General features: G+C 43.2%; 2 protein-coding genes across 3 annotated transcripts in view; both read left to right on the forward strand.

Annotated features, from left to right (window-relative positions):
* The window catches only part of ISX (intestine specific homeobox), a gene marked incomplete at its 3' end in the record, with an annotated part of 149,239 nt that extends 143,951 nt beyond the window's left edge, over nt 1-5,288 (forward strand). The window contains 1 exon segment of the mRNA XM_082666185.1: nt 5,132-5,288. Within this exon segment, the coding sequence (XP_082522311.1) occupies nt 5,132-5,288 (157 nt within the window).
* Nucleotides 5,121-22,941, forward strand: part of HMGXB4 (HMG-box containing 4) — a 31,656-nt gene continuing 13,835 nt past the window's right edge. The window contains exons 1-5 of one of the 2 annotated variants that reach the window (XM_082666680.1): nt 5,121-5,181; nt 9,945-10,043; nt 10,692-10,840; nt 11,093-11,171; nt 11,957-12,912. In XM_082666680.1, the coding sequence (XP_082522806.1) occupies nt 10,013-10,043; nt 10,692-10,840; nt 11,093-11,171; nt 11,957-12,912 (1,215 nt within the window). In that variant the 5' untranslated portion in view covers nt 5,121-5,181; nt 9,945-10,012. Of the gene's footprint in view, nt 5,182-9,944; nt 10,044-10,691; nt 10,841-11,092; nt 11,172-11,278; nt 11,394-11,956; nt 12,913-22,941 lie in introns of those variants that run through there. The other variant, XM_082666681.1, reaches the window with a different exon arrangement.

Raw genomic sequence — 22,941 nt, forward strand, 5'->3', positions numbered from 1 at the left:
CATGTACATTAAAAGATGTTCAACATCACTAATCATCAGAGAAATGAAAGTCAAAACCACAGTGAGCTATCACCTCACACCTGTTTGGATGGCTGTTATCAAAAAGGCAAGAAATAACAAGTGTCGGCAAGGATGTGGAGAAAAGGGAACCCTCTTACACTGTTGGCGGGATATAAATTGGTACAGCCACTATGGAGAACAGTATGGAGGTTCCTTAAAAAATTAGGAATAGAACTACCATATGATTCAGCAATCCCACTTCTGGGTATTTATGCAAAGAATACAAAAACACTAATCCAAAAAGATATCTACACCCCCATGTTCATCATGGCATTATTTACAATAGCCAAGATAATGGAAACAACCAAAGTGCCCATCAACAGATGAATAGATAAAGAAGATGTGGCACATATATACACAATAGAATAATACACAGCCATAAAAAATATGAAATCTTGTCATTTGGGACAACACACACATGAAATTTGAGGGTATTACACTAAGTGAAAAAAGCCAGACAGAGAAAGACAAATACCATGATTTCACTCATACAGGAATATAAAAAACTAATAAACAAACAAAAACAAAATAAATGAGCAAACCAAGCCAAACAAAAACAAACACATAGATACAGGGAACAGAGTAGTGGTTACCAAAGAGGAAGGGGTGGGGGGAGGGTGAAATGAATAAAGTGGATCAACTGTATTGTGATGAATGGAAAATACATTTTTGGTGGTGAGCATGTTGTAGGGTATACAGAAGTAGAAATATGAATGCTGTACACATCAAACTTATATAATGTTATAAATCAACGTTACTTCATTTTTAAATAAATTTTTTAAAAACTAAAAAAAAAAAAAGAGGAATATCTCAAACTGATAATTGAAGCTTCCACCTAATGATCCTAGAAAGGAAGAAAAAATTAAGCCCAAAGCAACAGAAAGAAGGAAATAATAAAGTTAAGGGCAGAAACCAACAAAATTGAAAACAGGAAAACAACAGAAAAAATCAATGAGACAAAAATCAATAAATTTACAGAGAGAGAGCACAAGCGGGTAGAAAGGGAGAGAAAGAGAACAGAGATTACCATTATCAGGACTGAAACAGGAGATATCACTACAGACCCTGCAGACACCAAAACAATAATAAGGAAATACTACGAACAACTCTATATACAGTTGTAGGTTCGTGACTCTTCTGTTTTTGACAAATAAAAAATTTTATAATTTAAGGTGTACAACATGTTTTGGTATATGTATACATTGTGAAATGATCAAACTAATTAATATATCCATCACCTCCCATAGTTATCATTTGTATGTATGTGCAGTGAGTATACTTGAAATCTACTTTGTTAGCAAATTTCAAGTACACAGTACATTATTATTAACTATAGTCACCATTCTGTACACTAGGTCTCCAGAATTTATTCATCTTACAACTGAAAGTTTATACCCTTTGATCAAAACCTTCCCTTTTCTCATACCCCACAGCCTCTGGTAAACACCACTTTACTCTCTTTTTCTGTAAGTTTGGCTTTTTCAGATTCCACATATAAGTGATATCATACAGTATTTGTCTTTCTCTGTCTGACATTTCATTTAGTATAATATCCTTAAGGTCCATCCATGCTGTCACAAATGACAGAATTTCCTTCCTTCTCATGGCTGAATAATATTCCATTGTATATATGTACCACAACTTCTTTATCCACTCACCCATTGATGGACACTTAGGTTGTCTCTATGTCTTGGCTATTATGAATAATGTTGCAATGAGCATGGCAGTACAACTATCTCTTCGATATCCTTTTTCACTTTTTTGGATAAATACCCAGAAGAGAGATTCCTGGATCATATATGGTAGTTCTATTTTTAATTTTTTTAAGAAACTTCATACTGTTTTCCACCATGACTGTACTAATTTACATTTCCACCAACAGTGCACAAGGGTTCCCTTTTCTCTGCATCCTCACCAACACTTGTTATTTCTTGTCATTTTGATGATGCCATTCTAACAGAATACGGTTTCTCATTGTGGTTTTGATTTCCATTTCCATAATAAGTACTGATGTTGAGCACCTTTTCGGGTACCCTTTGGCCATCTGTATGTCTTCTTTAGGAAAATGTCTATGCAGTTCCTCTGCCTAGTTTTTAATTGGATTGTTTGGGTTTTTGCTATTGAGTTGCATGGGCTCTTTATATATTTTGGATATTAACCCCTTATCAGATACATGATTTGCAAATATTTTCACCCATTCCATTGATTGCCTTTTCATTTTGTTGATTATCTCTTTTTCTGTGCAGAGACTTTTTCACTTGATGTAGTCCCACTTACCAATTCTTCCTTTTGTTGTTTGTGCTTTTGGTGTCCTATCCAAAAAACCGTTGCCTCGTTAGGTAGTTTTAATTAGGTCCCATCACTCCCAGAAGTCACTCCCAAAAGGGCCCTGACTAATGTACAACCCATCACTGCATTAGCACAAAGAAGCCGATTAAAACCCAGCTGAAAAGGGCAAAGCACAGAAAAATGGTCTGAAGAAGAAAATGTCCAAATGAAGCACAACTTGTTGGGCCACCACCTGCTACTGCCATGCACTGGACAGTTTTACTTGGGTCAGGTGGACCAGAGAACAGCAACAGCCCAGGGAGTGCCCAATCTTCACATATCTTAAATGCCATCCTCCACTCATCATGGGACGAGGCATTATCACTCACAAAGCCTACCATGACCAACTCAGGCTACCAAGCAGGTCCTCCTTTCTCTCTCTCCAAGTTTCAGAAACGAAAGAACCATGACAGGATATTCAGTAGAGAATCTTTTTCCATCAGCATCCATTCCAGGATCTATGACCCCCGGGTTCCCACACTGACCTACTTCTGGATGAGATGGCCTCCAGTGTACAACTCATCAGAGAAGCTTCTCCTGATCACTGTTTTAAATAACAATCCCTACCACCTCCACCCCATCCTGGTATCCCTTCCAGGTACTTTTCTCTACCTTTAAGCATCATCTAACATGGTACCTATTTTTTTATGTTCTGCCCTCCAAGCCAACTAGAATGTAAGCTCTAAGGGGTCAAAGACTCTCAGCTTTGTTCCCTGTTCTATGCCCAACATCTAGGACAGTGCCTGACGCATGCTGTGTTTTCAATAAATATTTGTTGAATGAATGAATGAATGCACATGCAGTGATGTAAGACTAAGAGCAAGTTAACAGAGAGAACAGACAGAGGAGCGATCCAACTTCCAGTCTACAGGAGGTGACGATGAGCAAAAACTTGATATGCCCATCCTCAGGTGAGATAAAAGAAGGAATGGGACAAATGGGACTCATGAGGCATTCAGGTCCAAGCTAGTAGTACAGTTAGGCGAACAGCTATGGTTTTTGCCTACCTAGCACCCATTTACCCTTCTGACAATAACCTCTGACTTTCCTTTAGGTTCTGCCTGACCTACTTTTGGGGTGAGGATGTGACCTAATTTAGCCAATCACCATACCCCACACCTTTGCTCATACCAGTTGCTTTCTGTTTGGACACATGATCCAATTCAGGAAAGAAGAGTCAATCCCATGATATCTACCAAAACAAATGGGAAAAAGAAACTTCCTCTCCAAGAACATTGCTAGCAATTAAGACGATAAAGCCTGGAGCTGTCGCCGTCACCACCTGGAGCCTAAGAATAAAGCCAACTCAGAAGAAAGCACCAAAGAGAGATGTCAAGAGACAGACTTGAGTCCCTCCCTGGATCCAACCACACCTGAAGGTACTGGGCATTTCAATAAGGCCAGCCAATAAATTCTCCTTTTCTGGTAAACTATTTTAAATTGGGTTTCTGTCACATACAACTAAGAACATCCTGACCAGTACTAAAGAACAAGAGGGAAATACATTCTTGAGGTTCTTAAATACCTAGCTGAGAAGCCTAATGTCAGGCAAGGTGTTCCAGAAGGGCCATCCCATACCTTTTGGTGAAACTCATTGCCAGTCTTTTTGGTGAGCAGGATAGGGGCTGAGGAGAAGGTCATGATGCTAGTTTTTTATTATTTGTGTTTACCTTTTGGGAATTTATTCAACAGCTCTGTCTCAAAGAGAGCATAATATGGTGAAAACATCACTGAACCAAGAGTCAGTTCTGGAATGGAAAGCCCACTAGTTAAGACGTTCTTAATCTTTGATGGGGTCAAAACCCCAGAAAAGTACACATGTGCACAAACACATAATTTTGCATAGAGTCTCATGGGTTTCACAACTCTAGAAGCCATTCTATATCTGTAACCTCTCTGCTCTACAGAAACTAGGACACTAGCTTCTGCTTGGACTCCTCTGGTGACAGGGAGATCACTACCTTAAAAGTAGCCCAACGTAATTGAACTGCTCTGGAAAAATTAATTCGTCTTCATATTGAACCAAGATCTGCACACTGTGACTTCTACCCATTGGCCTAAATTTTCCAGAGCAAAACAGAAAAAAAAAAATTTCTCTCCTGTGTGTAGCATCTCTTCATTTCTCTGAAGACTGTTTCTAACTTTTAAATGCAAATAATTTATGGGGAGAAATGCAGATGATGTGCCATGCAAATTATTTTACAGTGCCTTGTTATAAAGATATATTCTGCCACCCTATATATGCCAAACACCCAAATGTAGACGCTAAATTCCAGACAGGCACCACTGCTATTAATCTGCATGGTCTAGGTTTTGCAAAGACAGGAATTACTGTATAAAAATATCTTGAAGGAAATAGCAAAGTTTTTTGGAAAGAGCACTTCACTGAGACTCAGAAGACTTGGGAGTAGTATCTATCTCCCATTCCAACTACCTGTGTATGCTTGGGCAAATCATTTAACCCCTCCCTCTGGGCCTGTTTCTCACCTATAAAATGTGACAAAACCTACCTCACAGGGATGCAGTGAGAATCAAATGCTATCGTGTTCGTAAAACTTCTAGCCCAAGCCCGGCACAGAGCAAATTCTCACCACAGGACAGCTCCGGAGCTCAGCAAGCTCAGCGTCTCATTCGATGCGCTCGGCACTCTTGCACCAACGGGATTCCCCTTCCCAAGCGGAGTCTGCGCTCTGGGCTCGACTGAGGCTCCCTGGCCGCTCGCGCTTTTCTCTCCTTCTCCAAGATGGCGGCGGTCGGCGGCGCTGAGGCGGGATCCGAGCGAGCCTAGTGAAGGTAGCGGCGAGCGGAGCCCCCACGAGGCCGAGCTGGGCCCCCACCCCCAGGCGGCAGTGGCCCCGCCCCGCCACCACCCGCCGCCTCGGGCCGCGACACCGCCCTGAGGGCGCCCGGGGCCCGTCGCGGCCTAGCCCAGGGGCCGAGCCGGGGACTGGAGTAGCGGCCGCAGTCCGCCCCCGGGAAGGGGCTGGAGCGGGTCGAAGGAGGAAGGCGGGCGGGAGCTGTTCAAATGGGGAAGGCGGGAAAGTGCGGGCCGGGAGGGGGCGTGCGGCCGCCCCGGGGGCCCGCGGGCCGAGGCCGCCCCTCCCCCTGCCCGGCAGTCTCCGCCCTCGGGGGCGCCGGGAGCCGCCGGGACGCGGGAACCCGAGTGGGGCCGCCTGGCTCAGGACCCGGGACGCAGAGTCCCTGGGCTGTCAAGGGGCGAGGGGGCCGGGTGATGGGAGGGCCGGGGCCGCGGCTGGCAGGAGAGGATGCAAGGAGCTTTCCTCTTTTCCTCTTCGCACCTTCGCACAGCTTTATTGAACTAGCTGTTGCTGCAGAACTGCCGGGAGAATCCTGTTGGTTTGCCGTGGGGACCACAAAGACGGTGGTCCTTGGGGCTCTTTGTAGCAATAACCCGGTGTGGTGTGTACTCTTTGCGTGCGACCCAGTTTGAACATACCTTCCGAGTGGGTTTTTCTCCATCCAGGCCCATTTCCCCCCAAAGCTGGTACTTGTAGATTTCACTTTATTTTCTGTCGGGCAGAAGAGAACCATTTATCTCCCTGCCTCCTGATGGCTGACTATATTCCCCCATAGCAGAATAAATAAAAAAACTGAATCCAAACTAGAGCCCGTTGATTGGACAAGGCTTGTCAAAATTTGTACTGCTGGATTTTTGGGAATGTGTGTTGTCAGCCGCTCTGTGAGGTCGTCGTGGTTCCGCTCAATTGCACTACAGTGAGGATTCAGTCCCCATCCCAGGCTGTCGGGATCTCTGCAGTTCCCAGAGCTGGCAGGGGCTGTGAGTGCTGCATAGGTAGGTTCGTGGAGAAGGGAGTGGCAAGAATTCGGAGTCGCTGGGTTCTGAGATTGGAGGCGATCTCGACGAAAATGAGAAGACATCCCCTGCTCCTATCCTAGAAGTAACAACAACGATAACAATTCAGAAACTGGCAACAGCTGGATGTGCATCTTCCTTTTCCTGCCCTGGCAATTTGAGTTCCTGAAAGAAGTGCTGGAAGAAGAGAACACGGAATCTTGAGCAAGGCTGTCCTCCTGGACTGGACCTGGGTCTCAGGATTTTGCTTACCGCCCCGTTTCCGAGGTTTACTTTGTCTTTTTCAATACACACTTACATTTTGGGATGAAGAGGCTTGTTAGTGATTGCTGGGGCTCAGATGACCTCAAAAAATCACCTTCTGAAACTTTTTTTTTTTCAGTATTTGTGATTTGGACCTTCAAAATAACAAAGTACTGTGTCTGGTGATTTTCAGTTTTTCCCTGATTCCTTTGATAATTCTAAAAGCAAAGCCTGAACATCACGCATGTACTTACCTACAAGTGGAAGAGCAGCTCTGCCTCCTTTTTCATCTCCTGAAGAAAAGTCCCACAAGAGCCGTTTGATAAGTTGCACCTTTCAAAAGTACACATTTTTTATGATGGCATATTTCTTACTTCCATAAACAGCTTTAAGTAATGAACTTTTACTTCTGTTGTCATTTTTTAGCCCACTGAGAGGAACATAATTGTAAAATTATCCCTGCCTCTTGAAGTTGACAACATTGGATTCTGTAAACTCCAAAATTTGTGGAATTCGGGAGAATGAGCTTTAACACCTGTTTTACACTTGCCAACATTTAATGTAATTATGGCTTCTGTTTTCTAATGTGAATATCAAACCTAATATTTTTCATTTTCATTAATCCTGACAATCTGCTGCCTAACCCTGGACTCTGAATTTATCGTGGATAATATTCAAGACCTGGAAAGAATATCACAGGAGTCGTCTGATCTTATATAAATGTTGCCCTAACTCTGCCTTTCTTCCACACTGTTGCTTGAGACTTCTTTATCTGGTTTCATCTTTCTTCTATGAGTCAGCAACCAAAACTAACCTCTGGGCTGCAATAATATCCTGATTTTAAAGAACCCAGAAGTTCAGGGTCTATCAGTCTGCCCAGGCTGTGAGTGAGATAGTCCATTGTGTCTAAACTTAGTTTTTTAAGCTCTTGGCTGTCCCAGTTCTTTATTGAATTAGACTTGCCTTCAGGCCCTGTTCATTTTTTACTATCGGTTATTTAATCTTGTAAGTTATAAAGTGCTCTTCCATGTCTTTGTAAAAATTGAATAGTAGCGGGCCTAATTCTAGTACATAATGCTGACAGCCAGCACATGTTTTCTGTGCTGCCCTGTGCCTCTGAGGATCAGCTCCTAATTTTGTGTTCCCTTTTACAATTATTTCATCCACTGGCTGTTTTTCAAAGCAGTCAGTTATGAGACCATGAGCACTTTTTCACAGTCCAGTGACATCATTGTTTTCTTTCTCATACTGTCTTCAGAGGTACTTAACTCCTATTCTGACTGTTCGTTGTTCAGCTCTGTTTTATGTTAGTTTTGATGTTACCAAAGGGAAGGCCTGGTTATAAGTCTCAGGACCTGCCTTTGCGTCATACAGAAGAGCATTTTGTTGTTGACAACAGATTGGTGGACACACTGATGATGTTGAATATTTAAGATTTTTTGCCCATTTCTCAAACGTTCTTTGCCAAACTCCATTTGTCATGAAAAACATTTAAGCTGAGGTCTCAAGATGTGGTATTTCTTGGCATTATCGGCCTATGAAGATTAATGGGATCCATATACTCTTCTAATAAGCTCACTACTTTAGTGCCAGTGAGTGGATGTACTATTTTTAAGTGAATGGATATAATTCCCTATGATGATCCCCCTCCCCTAACCCCTTGTGGAGTTACACCACTTGGGTGGACAGGGGATGACAGTAATTTCTATTTGAGAAAGTTTAATGCCTAATGCTGGAACATGAAAAACTGGCTATATTAAGTATCTTGCCTCCTCATAGTTTCTACATGAGACCTGACCTCATATCACCTTCATTTCCTATGAAAAGCCCTTTGAGTAAATAGTTCTCCAATTACCTGTAAAATAACCCAGTTCATTTCTTCACTCTTACCTTGACCAAGTTCATTCATTCCACTTCTTAGGGAAGTGGAGAAATGCTTTTTTATGTTTCTGAATCTGACTTGTAAATCATTCTTGGTAATACTTCTCTTTCTGTTTTCAACTTAGGCATTATCTGTGCATTGTATCTTCTCTGACTTGTGCAAATAGGCCTTTTTCTTTTGGTTTATTTTAAATGTAACTCTTATGAAATTTTCCCTTGTTAATTCATCTTTTCTTTCCCACAAGTTACATACTTCACTATTACCCATACCTTCCTGAAGGGACTGGCAATGTCTCATTGAAGTGTCCTTCAGCATTTCTAAACCCCACTATAGTGGTGAAGGTAAAATAAAATTTAAGTAAATAACCAGTCAGATCAACTTTTAAGCATTTCACTAACTGAATGAGGACATTTTCAATATATTTAGTATATAATTTTTAAATTTCCTGAAAAAACTTTTCCTGCGGGAATTGTGACATTGCCTGTCCTAAAATTATTTGAAGAACTTTACCTTCGAGTGCAGTTCATGGCTTGTCATCTTCAAAGTCAAAATGGACGTATAAACTTGAATGCCAAAAAAGTAATTTTAGGGCCTCCCTGGTGGCGCAGTGGTTGAGAGTCCGCCTGCCGATGCAGGGGACACGGGTTCGTGCCCCGGTCCGGGAAGATTCCACATGCCGCGGAGCGGCTGGGCCCGTGAGCCATGGCCGCTGAGCCTGCGCGTCCGGAGCCTGTGCTCCACAACACCACAACAGGAGAGGCCACAACAGTGAGAGGCCTGCATACCGCAAAAAAAAAAAAAAAAAAATTTTAACAAATTTAAGACAATATTTAGAACATTTAAATTTTTGTAGTTCTTCAAATCAGTGAAAATCTTAATAATGATGAAAATTTCATCACCAGTGTACAGATGACAATTCCTCCTTATTTTCACCTATAGCCTTTAAGAAAGGCTTGATAGAGTTGAAAGCTGTTCTGTGGGCAACTAATATAAGAAGTGTGCCTACTTTTACACTTCTCTGATTTTGAGCAAATTCAGAGAGCCCAACAAAATGCATACCAAAAAAGTATGCTCTCAAGATCTTTAATATCACTATCATGTTCTCATCAGTTCTGTTTAAATTGCAATACAATAGATTTTAGCCTTTCACCGATTCAAATGGTAGGATTTTGTGGTCTCGAATGCATGGTATAACCTGTCTTCCTCTGCATCCTGCTTTATCTGTGCATTTTGTAACCGTGATTGAACCTATCCCTCTGACTTAATGTCGGTTTTCACCCTGTCTCAGTGTTGTCAGACCTGTTGGCATGTCAGAAGTTCTCATTAATCTTGAAGTATTTTTTTATATAGGAGGTATTTTATATACTTCCCCAAACAACAGCTTTAATTCATGAGTCAAATCAAATTAAGCCTAATGCACTTCCTACAGCTTCATCCCTAGTGTATTTACAAACAGAAAGCGGAGGTGACAAGACACTCCTTTATTCCTTGCTGCCCTTCCAGGCTGCCCTTGGACCACTACGCATTTCCATCTGGAAGGTTGCTTCTCCACAGTGATTTCGCATTACAGGAGGGTTTTCCTTCTTTGTTTCTCAGACCTGGTCCTGTAGACGGGAAGGAGCCTGGACACAGGGACCCATTCTCAAAGGCCCGGCAGGACCGCCATGGCTTATGATGACTCCGTGAAGAAAGAAGGTATGACCCCTTAACCTGAGAAGCATTCCAAAGGGGGTGTCCTCTTCAATCCTTGCAGCCCATGGACATAGAGACCAGGACTGGCCATCACAGCCTGGACTCCCAAGTGATGATCCAGAGCACTAGTAAAACTCCACGTCATCCCCAGACTGGGCCCATGGAAACGAAAACCAGGACAGGGTTCCAACACAAGAGTCCGAACCATAAGTCTCTGTAGTCTATTGGGGTGATCCCCTGCAGCACTCGTGGTCCTTGCCAGCTCCAGTGTGCAGGAGTCTGAGGATAGGAGTCACACAGTGGACACCCACAGAGCAGCACAGCACACGAATCCTTATTCTTTTCAGCCTTACCTCTGCAAGTCTGTGTCCACCTGCCAAATCACAACTAAGAAACCATGTCTAAGGATGCACCTTGGGCCTTTGCATAGCGTGGAAGCATTGTTTCTTCATGTTTGATTCCTGTATTTGCAGCCAAGTCATCAAGACATATTCTTGTCCCCTTGGATCTAGCCCTGTGTTCCAGTGGACTTACCAAATAACATGATTCTAATTTGGAAGTGAAGGGACTATTGCATTTCATATGTGGCGATTTGGTTGTGACTTACTTGACTTTCTCATTTCCTTTCCCAAATGAACCTGTGCTTCTCAGATTGCTTTGATGGTGATCACAGCTTTGAGGACATAGGGCTAGCTGCTGGCCGAAGCCAACGAGAAAAGAAACGTTCTTACAAAGATTTTTTAAGGGAAGAGGAAGAAATCGCTGCTCAGGTCAGGAATTCTTCCAAGAAGAAGTTGAAGGTAAATTCTAAACATTTGAATTAGGAAAGTTTTAAACTGTTTCGTATCATGTTTCCTAGTATTTGAAGAAAGAGGTTTCTTTGAAAAACATTTAAAAAGAAAAATAAGCATCATTCACATCTATTTTCACTATTTCCTGTGTTTTACTTTATTTTCCAAAGTCAGAAATCATCAGAAAACAACATTGGTTCCAAACTGCCTTTGCCTCATCATCTTATCCATTGCTCAATTCTTCTTCCTCTTCAATTCTAGGATAGTGAACTTTACTTCTTGGGGACGGACACGCACAAGAAAAAGAGGAAGCACTCCTCTGATGATTACTACTATGGAGGTAAGGATGGGAAGGGGCAACAGGCGGGAGAAACACATCACTGGTTCTTGGAGTCGGGGTAGGGGAAAGGGATCCAGATGTTGCTGACTCAGTGGCCTATTTAACAGGACAGTGGTTCTTGTTCTGAGTGCCGATAAACCAGTGTGAAGGAGGAGAGAGGTGGAGGGCTGGTATTTTGGAGGATTCAGCATAGAAGAACAGTCTTCATTTGTGATACACCAGGTACCAGGTTCCTTCTCCCCTCAATCATCCACTTATCTTGTGCCCATTGCTGTCTAGCATCCCTTCTGCCATATGTAGTCCTGGGCCCTCTGGCCTGCACCTGTGGGTTACTTCTCAATCCAGCGCGTATCCACTCACAAGACCAGTTTTTCTTAGCTATATTGTGCACATAGCTGACAAGACTAACTCTTTCCTAGAATGGATTTGTCCTGAACACAGGAACAAATGATGCTTTGTCTTCAGTGTAATCTAAATTGTAACTACTCGTAATCCTGCAGCTATGGTCCATTCTTCTGGGCATGCTCTCTTTGGTTGCTTGTGAAGACTCAGTGAAGAAAAACAACTTGAGTGGCAAGAGCTGTCTCCAGGGTCAGAGGCAGAATCTACCAAGCCAAGAAGCACATGAGCATCATCTCTGAATGTTTGGAATCAGTTGAAGGGCCTCCCCTCCAATCATTCCTGTTAGCCTCTTCCTCATCTTAGTTGGGTGTTTTTGGTGAGAGAGGAAACTTGCTGGAAGTTGCTTTGTCAAATGGACAATTACTTCTCTTGATTATTTCTAGATATTTCGTCTTTGGAGTCGTCACAGAAGAAAAAGAAAAAGTCTAGCCCGCAATCTACTGATACAGCTATGGACCTGTTGAAAGCGATCACTTCCCCTCTGGCAACAGGCACCAAGCCTTCCAAAAAGACAGGAGAAAAGTCCTCCAGTTCTTCAAGCCATTCAGAGAGTAAAAAGGAACACCACAGGAAGAAAGTCAGCGGAAGCAGTGGGGAGCTGTCCCTGGAGGATGGTGGTTCCCACAAATCCAAAAAAATGAAACCACTGTATGTGAACACAGAGACGCTGACCCTTCGTGAGCCTGATGGGTTAAAGATGAAACTTATTCTCTCACCAAAGGAGAAGGGAAGCAGCTCAGTTGATGAGGAGTCTTTTCAGTACCCCTCTCAACAAGCGACTGTGAAAAAATCCTCTAAGAAGTCAGCTCGGGATGAGCAAGGTGCTTTACTCCTAGGACATGAGTTACAGAGCTTTCTGAAAACAGCCCGGAAGAAGCACAAGTCATCCTCAGACTCACGTTCGTCTCCTGGCCCTGAAGGCTGTGGGTCTGATGCCTCCCAGTTCCCAGAATCCCACAGTGCTAACCTTGATCTTTCAGGGCTTGAACCTATTCTAGTAGAATCAGACTCCTCCTCTGGCGGGGAGCTAGAGGCAGGGGAGTTAGTGATCGATGATTCTTACCGGGAAATCAAGAAGAAAAAGAAGTCAAAGAAGAGCAAGAAGAAGAAGGACAAGGAGAAGCATAAAGAGAGGCGACACTCCAAGTCCAAGAGAAGTTCGGGACTTCCCGCTGCAGCAGTGGGAGAGGTCCCAGCGCCGCCCGGCCCTCCGCCCAGCATCCCGTACACTGGAGCAGCCGCCCCTCCCCCACCGCTTCCTGGCCTCCACACAGATGGACACAGTGAGAAAAAAAAGAAGAGAGAGGAGAAGGACAAAGAGAGGGACAGAGGAGAAAAGGTAAGGCATTTTTTAAAGTATGATGCAGGGTAGGAGGTGAAGCAGGTTTTTCCTTGACAGTAGTAAGTGGACTTGGAATTAAGCAGATGAACCGCTGGGAATGTAGCAAGGTAAACCTGCTGGAATGATATAAAGTAGAAAATATTACCAATGGTACAAAAATAGGAGCGACCTTAATTATTCATGGGTTTTCTTGATAGAGTTGTTCTCCCACCGTGCCAAGCATAGGTTTAGAAATACAGAGGCTTATTCTAACTGGCCCTTAAAATTCACAGAAGGAGCCAAACCCAATTTCTTTCACTCAGCAGCGCTGTCTGGCTGAGGCAGTTGAGAGATATAAAAACGTATTCATTCTGTGAGTTCATTGTGAAAAATAGATTTTCAAAATTAGAATGATGGAAAAAAAAGATTAGAATGATGACCGATCAACAAAATAAGCTAACGGCTTCCCACGAACTGGTGTTGGCTACTTTCTGGTATTCTTTTTAGTGTCCAACGTGTGTGCTCTCACCATTTGAGTGCTTCCTGTGTGCCAAGCCCAGTGCTACCATAGGAGTTAAGAGGTGGAAAGAGGGGCAGGAGGACACAGCTCTTGACCTCAGTGAGCTCACTGTTGTTGAGGAGACGGGAATGAGAGATCAGCCGCCTTGGTTTGATTTCTTTCTCACAACTCAAGAAATTTTCTAGCAGTTGTACTACAGTACAGGGGCTGATGACTGTGTCATTACAGGTTTCCTTTAAAAGGTAAACTTTTTCCCCAGATTACCAAAGTAATATATTATTTTTCTAGAAATTTAGAAATTCAGAATAGTAGAAAGAAAAAAAATAATAGTTTTGCCACCTAAGGACAACCATTTTCTTCCTTTGCTCTGCAAAGTTAAATGTCAGGTAAAACCTGAAAGAAAGGCAGCTAAGAAAGAGAAAAGCAAATATATTAAGAATATGGGATTGGCGATTTCATTTCAGTCTATAATTGAGTCACAAGTGATTTTCTCCACTAGTAGGAGTGCCTTTTAAGCAAGTATACAGATCAGAAAGAAAAAGCTGTATCTTGTTTTTTTTTAACTGTACCTTCTGAGCTAAGAATCAGTGTGAGCATCAAGAACTGAACAGTCCAATACTAGCGTGGGTTTTATTCATTGTTTATTCCAAAATTGTTTCATGAAATAGTACATATCCTGTGTAAGAGTCTGTTTATTCCAAGAATTTCCATTCTAGTGATACATGATAATGCCGTAAACTAATCTTACAGTGCTAAATGGGAGGAGGGCAGGGTGGTCAGAGAAAGCTCTAAAGAAGAAAAAGGTTGTCAGCAGAAGGGAACACATGGAGGCAGAGAGAGGTTTAGGAAGCAACATAGCAAAACAGCTGAACTCTAGTCCTATGCTTCCAACTGTCTGATAAATATTTCTTCCTGGATGCCTTGGCTACCTCAGAGCCATGTGTCACTAATGGAGCTCATCATCCAGACCCTTAAACATGCATCTCCTCCTCCATCTCCTTCTGTAGTCCGCATGTCCTACCAGTCAATCCAAACTAAAAACTATATGCTGATTATTTTTCTCAGTACTCCATTATGAAATTTTTCAAACAGAAAGTATTGAAAGAATTGTACATATGCCACCCATTGAGATTCTTCAGTTAACATTTTGCTGTTTGCTTTATCATCCATCCGTCCATCCATCAATCCATCTTACCTTTGTTAATGTACCTTAAAGTAAGTTGTAGGTATCACATACACACCCCTAAACACTTCAGCTTGCATATCATTAACTTCAGCTCAATACTTGTTTTCTGGGCTTTTTTTAGGTAAAATTCACATATGGTAAAATGCACAGATGTTAAGTATACCACCTGATGAGTTTTGATAAGTTCACACACCTGTGTGACCAAACCTCTATCAAGATACAGCTATTACCCTCATCACAGATACTCAGTGATGTTTCTCATACCCTTTCTCAGTCAATCCCGACCCCTAAAACCAATCACTGTTCTGATTTTTTTCCAACCTTATGGTTCACTTTTACATTTCCCTCTTCCCTGCCCACATCCTCCACTATTTCCACTCAGCTGTTGGGCCTGATACTCTTCCTCTTTAATAACTTCCACACCCTTATGCCCTCTATCACCACTGCCTCATCCCTCCCTCATCCCTCTCATTAAGTACATTACTACTTAATGTAGTAATAAATGGCCCCCTTTCCATTTCTTCCCCCATGCAAAATTCATCTTACTCTGATGCCAGAATGAACTTAAGGACCACTTTGATGATGACAGTTGTCTCTTCAACATCCTCAGAGCATCCTTACTGCCTTTATGTTAGACCCATAAGCTCCAGGAGGACCGGGATCATGTCTGTCTTGCTGTCTACTCTGTCCCTTGTACCTAACCCACAGTCTGGCCCATCGTAGAAAGTCAGTAAATACTTCTTGAATGAATAAGTATCAAAGTCCAAACCCTTGACCAAGCATTCATAATTGTGATTTAGCCCGAAACTTCCCTCTTCAGCCTTACCTCCTGTTAGTCTGCTTTGCCTGTACTGTGTGGGGACCATACTTGTTCCTTACCGTCTTAGCTCCACTCCTTGGATGGTATGTTGCAGTGACCTTCTTCCCCTTGTTTTTTTCTCCTTCACATATTGAAGGCCTGCCTTCCCTTCAGAATGCAGTCAAATGCCACCTCCCCTAAGACATCCTGACTCTCCAGTTATAATTAACTTCTGAATTCCCATAACTCCCTTGCTATGGGAAGTTACTGCACTTGTTCTCTTCCTTATATTGGATTCATCTTTGTGTATATTCTATTTCCCCTACTGAAGACTCCTTGAGGGCGTTTTAGTTCCTTAGGGACTCTCAGCCACCTTGATGTTATTACCTTCAACTCCTCGGTGTCCTTGGTAAGCATTTTGTGACACATGTCAAATGAATGAATATGTGGATGAAAACATAGCCTCAAAAAGGTAGGTTGTAAGCAAATGGTAAAGAATCTTGAATGCCGAAGTAAGGGATTTGGCCATGGGCACTTTGGGGTTATGAGCAGAGTTTAAATATGCTGTAAATGATAATTTAAGAATAAAATGATGAAGCTATACCTGGTGACTTAGACCGAGGAGAGACTTGTGGAAGATCACCCAGGAGGTTATTATAGTCGGAGGTCAGTAATGAAAGCCTGATAGAAATAAAATTGAAGAGACTGATTCAAGAAAGACTCTGAAGAAAAGACTGACAAGATTTGGCAGCTGGGCTTGGCTCTGGGGAGCCAGAAACATAAATGAGTATATAAATGTCCCTTAAGGTTTTGAACCTGGGTGGCTTGCAAGATAAAATTATAATCTCCTCAAGGGTGGGGACTTATTTATAATTCCCCCATGCAGCTAGCAGTTGCTAGTGAAAAGTGAATTTCAGTTTATAGCAAAAAGTCTTACTATGAATCAGTATTTGACTGTGACTGTCCAAACCTGAAACCTGATACTTTGAATGTAATCATTTATTTAGCCAACAGATTATTTATGGGACATACCCCATGGTTTGGTTTTTGTTTTTTTGCGGTACGCGGGCCTCTCACTGTTGTGGCCTCTCCTGTTGCGGAGCACAGGCTCCGGACGCGCAGGCTCAGCAGCCATGGCTCAGGGGCCCAGCCGCTCCACAGCATGTGGGATCTTCCCGGACCGGGGCACGAACCCGTGTCCCCTGTATCGGCAGGCGGACTCTCAACCACTGTGCCACCAGGGAAGCGCTACACCATGTTTTTTAAACTTGACCTGTGCCTGAAAATTTCCATGGAGCTTTAAAAAAAATCCTTTCCAAAGAAATAAAGAAATTTTTTAAATCCTGGGTTTTGTTTCAGTATAAAAAAAGAACTATCTGAGGGAATTCCTTGGCAGTCCAGTGGTTAGGACTCTGCGCTTCCACTGCAACGGGCACGGGTTCAATCCCTGGCTGGGGAACTAAGATCCTGCAATCCGAGCAGTGCGGCCAAAAAAAAAAATAGTATCTGAAAGTCCACCTAGAGATAGAAAGGAAGGTTTCAGGAATAGCATTCCCTCTGCCTGCAGTGAGCACACACAGAGAGCCCCCTGGTGGAAATGCAGGAGGCCTCTGTGTGCCCTTTCTACCCTAGAATCTGTGACCAAGACTGCAATGAAAATAGAGAAGCAAGAGAATGGCTGGTTTGGGAGAAGAAGAAAAGTTAGGTTTAGATTCCAAGATATAAGCATCTAGAGATTCAGCATAGCTAAGTGGTTAAGAGCGTGGCTATGGAGCCAGACCCCTTGGGCTGCATTCCTGGCTCTACCACTTCGAAGCTATGCGATGTTGGACAAGTTGCATGACTTCTCCATCTACACGTGGGGATGATGATAGACCTACCTGGTAGGGTTGTTAAGGGTTCAGTGAGGTAATACATGGGAAGGTGTTCAGGGCCTCGGTGTGCCAAGGCCCTCTGGGGCGCCACAGCAGACTCACAGTGGCACCACTAGATTTTTTCAGCATTAACATTTCAGAAAAAACGGTCATACTTGCCATCTGTCAGGTACCTCATGAACTACTAGCGCAAAGTAATTCACAGGTTCAACGTCTTTTTATGTTCCATTCCTTTCAGTGATTGCTGTGATAAAAAGCACGTACCACGTGAAGACCCACACAGGAACCATGAACCAACAAAGTTTGGGAACCTTGGCTTTGCACAGTGTTGGCACATTAGCTAAATAACATTCAATACATGTTAGTTGTTACAGTCATCATCTCAGTAGACTTCCCAGGGAGCAGTGGAAATGCGAGACCTAGAGTTCAGTGGACCACCTGCAACCAGGGTTGGAAGAGGGGCCGTGGTGCTGGAGGAGACACTGAGAGGGCTTAGCATCGCAGAGGGAGGAAGACAGTTTCAAGAACAGATTGGTCTCATGCTTGAGAAGACAGGAGTTCAGGTGTAGTGGGGAGAATGGAAGCCAGGCTAGCAGAGTTCATATGAGAATGAGAAGCGAAGGCAGCAGTGGGGGACTCTTCCTGGAGAATTTTGACTGATACAAAGAAGGGAGATTGGACTCTCTCCCCTGTGAATGATGACACTTTCAGTGTGGAGTTTCATTTAGGGAGTGTTTTTTTAGCTTTTCTGTTTGCCTGTTTGTTTCTTTGTTGTTGAATCCTGCTTTCCAGGAGGAGAGAGAAATCATATGGTGATACCTTGATGATCGTTTCCGCTTTAAGACCATCCCGTTGGAGTGGGGATCTTTTGGTTTATGTTGGAGGAGCAGGATATGGTAACATTTCAGAAATACCTTACTTTTGGTTTTACTAAATCAGTAAAAGCCCATTCACTTCCACTCAAACTAAAATCTGTGACGTTGCCACTTCAGAGGAATGCCTTCACTTACCTGTATGTTTCCAGAATGTTCTCATTTCCTCTAAGCAAATGAAGCCTGGTCCAGTGGCCTAGTGCCTGACACACTCAGACATTGCTGTTGATCTACTTATAAACTAAATTCCTAGAGATAGGGCTTCCCTATCTCTGGTGGCACAGTGGTTGAGAGTCTGCCTGCTAATGCAGGGGACATGGATTCAAGCCCTGGTCTGGGAGGATCCCACATGCCACGGAGCAGCGAGGCCCGTGAGCCACAACTGCTGAGCCTGCGCGTCTGGAGCCTGTGCTCCTCAACAAGAGAGGCCGCGATAGTGAGAGGCCCGCGCACCGCGATGAAGAGTGGCCCCCGCTCACTGCAACTAGAGAAAGCCCTCGCACAGAAACAAAGACCCAACGCAGCCAAAATAAATAAATTTTTTAAGAAAAAAGTTAAATTCTGAGAGATAACTAGACTTGTCATGGTGTTACATAAATTCTCCCTCTGTTAAGACTGACGCTGAGTAACAGTAGCGATAAGTGGTACAAATCAGGAGGTGCCATCTCTGAGAGCCTGCTATGTGCCAGGCTCTCTGAGGCATTTTTGCACACATAGGGGTCTTGACTGACAGGTATTGTTAGCCCCCTTTCACAGAGGAGGAAGCTGAGAAGAAAAGACATGGAGCCAGAATTTTAATGGAGGTTCTTTAACCCCAAGGCTGTACTCTTTCCACTGTAGCACATGCCTTTCCAAAACTTAAGAGACGGTTACCCGGTGCCACAACCAGTCTTTGACAAAGCTAAAAGTAGGTTCTAGGGTAAGGGAGACTGACATGGTGCACTGGTGTCTGAGATTTGTCCTGTGGAAGCATACAGATGTTGAAATGAAGGGGCGGAAAGCTCGGACTCGAGTTCAGCAGACTTGGTTCTTGTTCTTGTTGCTACTTACTAGCCTTGTTCTCTTGAGATTGCTTCCTCGCTTCTCTGCTCACTTGTGAAATGGGGTTATTTAGATTAAATTAGGTGTACACGTAGCACGCTTGGCACACACAGGGCAGGGCTCAGTCAGTAGCTGCTGTTAACAACGACTGTTGCTTTCATCCCACATTCTTCGGAAATATAAAATATACTTGAAAACATCTTTTTAAAAGTTTTTTTTCAAGCACTCATTTCACATATTCGACTAAGCAAAAGGGCTCTTGTTTATGTTTTCTTTTGCTTTTTAATATTAACCTCCACCTTTTAGGAAGCAAACTCTGTAGCTGTCACCTATTTGGAAAGCAGTTAGGAACCAGAAAGAAAACAGGGTCTCTAAGGACCAAAAGCAGATGTTATAGAGCAAGTTTCCTACAGCTCCTTGGAGCACGTCGTGGGCACTGGGGAAAGGAACATCAGCTGGAGAGGAGTCAGGGGACCATTCTGACCCCGTTGTTTTCTTCGTAGAACTTCACCTACGAGGGTGTTGTGAAAAGCAGACGAGGTAACACAAATGAATGTGCATACCGGCCTTTTCACACACAATTCTGAGACTTTGTTATGCATTCAGTACATATTTATTCTGCACTTACATTGTGCCAGGCACTGAATCAGGTACAGTGTTAGCTCTCAAAGAGCTCCGTGTGTAGTAAGGGGTTGGAAAGCATTCAGAGTGTTGAACCTCAGCAGAGGTGGGTGCAGAGTGCCAGGGAAAGCCTGTGGGTGTCCAAGAAGCTTTCAGGGGGAGGCAGCCCTGAACTGAAACTTAAGGCCAAATAGGTATTCCAGTCAGGGAGTGGAAATGCATGTGAAGGCCCAAGAGGGCATAGGATGTTCAGAGAACCACAGGAGGTCCAACCAGCAGGTTAAAAGTAACCATGTGGAAGGCAGGAAGGGGGCTTTAGTAAATTACAATAATAATAAGAGCTATACTTACTGAGTTGTTCATATGTTCTAAGCACTGCACTACGTTTTTTATCTATGGTGTATTGGTGAATTTTCACAGGAACCCAATGAGATGTAGGTATTATCCTGTCCATTTCACAGAAATAAGCTCAAAGTGAAATAACCTGCCCCAGGATGCACACCTGTTTAGTGGCAGCACAGGAATTTGAACCCAGATTTTTCTGATTACAGGACCCAGAAAGAATGTTTAATTTATATTCAGTGGTGTATTATGAGAGAGAGCAGAAATAGATTCCGATTCAGAATGGTTAAAATAAAAGCTTTGGTGTGAAAACTTTACTGCTCTGTCACCCTTTCCTTTAGCCAGATCGCATTTAGGGATCTGAGTCAAGTTAGTTCAGAGGAGCATCAGACGGTGGCCCTGCCACTCGCTGGGTAAATGACTCTGGATCTGTTTCTCATCTTTAAAATGGCAGGAATGATGGAACTTACCTCGTAGGGTTGCTGGGCGGGTTAAATGAGTTTCTATAGGTAAAGCCTTGGTAACAGTGTCTCCTACACAGTATTAACATCAATGAAGAGATTGGATTCCTGTCATCAGCAGAAGAAAGCCAAGTTTTATTTTGAAGATTCATAAATGATGTTTTGCCTTAATTCCCAGATGTTTTATCCTTTAAAATAGGTTTTTAAACTAAAATAGGTTCTTAAACCTAAGCTATAGGTTCATAGATCGGCTTGAAGAGGGATTTCTATCAGTTTCTCAAAGAGTTCTATGATCTCAAAGAATTCAGCGTGACTGCTTTAAACAGGGCATTAAGAAGTTGCTCTTAGGGCTTCCATGGTGGTGCAGTGGTTGAGAGTCCGCCTGCCGATGCAGGGGACATGGGTTCGCGCCCCGATCTGGGAAGATCCCACATGCCGCGGAGCGGCTGGGCCCGTGAGCCACGGCCGCTGAGCCTGCGCGTCCGGAGCTTGTGCTCCGCAACGGGAGAGGCCACAACAGTGAGAGGCCCACGTACCGCAAAAAAAAAAAAAAAAAGTTGCTCTTAGAAGGTCTTGATATTGTGACATGTATCCTCAAACATTTAAAAAGAAGTTCTGGCTGTAAAAATTACAACTTTGTGAGTCACACTTAAGTGGATTTGTTGCTAGTCATTTGCTGCTAGTAATAAAGTATCCAAGTTTTTAAAATATTAACATTTTGTTAAAGGAGAGTCCATGTTATTCCAGATGTAACTACTGTGATTCACTTGCCACACTGTTTTCTTGCACTAGAAAGTCTAGGGTGCAGTTACTAGCCTTGCATTTAGAGTCACTTGGAAATATTTTGATGTCTCGAGATCATTATTTGTGTTATTTCTAACTATTAATGTAGAAAGATGTCTGTTCCCTGGAAAAAATTTAACCCTTAAGTTCGAATTCCAAACTTTGGATCCACAGGCCTGAGTTGCATCTTAGAGCACAATGGTTAGGTTCTAAGGTCAGCACATAAGGTGAAAATTGTCAGTTTCCCTTGAAAATCCCTTAGGAAGGCTCCACGATGAAGGCCAGCAGTTGCTCAGTCCAACAGAATGTCAGCCCAGTGCACCTGGATTTTACTCTCTTCACCAGGTGAAGTCATTGGTATATGTTAAAGAGCCATAATTTTATTTATTTATTTTTTCATAATTTTATTTTTTAAACTATGTCAGCTCCAAACATCAGAATTACACTTGGGTAGCGAGTTACACACACTGAGGGAGACATACAGGAACTGCCTGGGGAAAGCCGATCTCATGCTGTCACACACACTGCAAGGAATGGGTTCTTAGAGCAGAATCACACGGACTAATCAATCCATATCTCCCTCTCTCCGTCTCTCTCTCATAGCCAAACAGAACTTATATGAACTCATGCCTTTCTTTGTAATGCAACCTCATTTTATCTTGGGCCCAGTAAAGGGGGATGTGAAAGGATTGGATCACTTAGAGCATTTGGGGATGTGAGGCTGCTACTAAGTTAATAAAGGCGGTGCAGCACCCAGAGCTCACTTGCGTGGCATCTGAACATGACTAACTTTACCAGAAGAATGCTAAAAATAGGACCTTTACTACTGAAACGAAAGTTTAAAGTAAAGGCCTTGCTGCTATTTTCTTTGTCTGATTTAGGTCAGAAGATTTCACTCTATCCTCCCTCACCAGAATTTCTATTTTTAAAAAATCTTGTATTAGCTTTTTGGATGCTACAACTTCTATTTTGAAAAATACAGAGGGGATAGAAAGGAACTTTCCTATTGTGGCATAACACATTACCACAAATCTAGCAGTTCAAAACAATATCCATCTAGTAGCTCACAATTCTGTAGATCAGAAGTCCAGACAGGGCTCCACTGGGTTCTCTGCTCCATCTCTCACAGGACTGAATCCAGGTGTTGGCTAGAACTGGGTTCTTAGCTGAGGCTGGAGGTCCTCTTCCAGGTTGTTGACAGCATTCAGGCCCTTGCAATTGTAAAACTCATGGCACCTTGTTGTCTTCAAGTTCAAGGCCAACAACAGGAGAGTGTCTCCTGTTGGGTCTCACCTCTTTTAAGGGCTCACTGGGTAAGGTCAGGCCCACTCAGGATAACCTCCCTTTGGGTTCACTCAGATTCAGCTCACTTAGGGACCTTAATTACATCTGCAAATTCCCTTCTGCCATGTAACATAACATGATCACGGGAGTGATGCCCCATCATATTCTCCAGTCCTGCCCACAGTCAAGGGGAGGGCATTTTACGGGGTGTGTCCACCAGGAGGCCGAAATCCTGGGCGCCATCTTGGAATTCTGCCTACCGCA

The sequence above is a fragment of the Grampus griseus genome (genome assembly GCF_964374135.1).
Source record: "Grampus griseus genome assembly, chromosome: 11".
Lineage (NCBI taxonomy): Eukaryota > Metazoa > Chordata > Mammalia > Artiodactyla > Delphinidae > Grampus > Grampus griseus.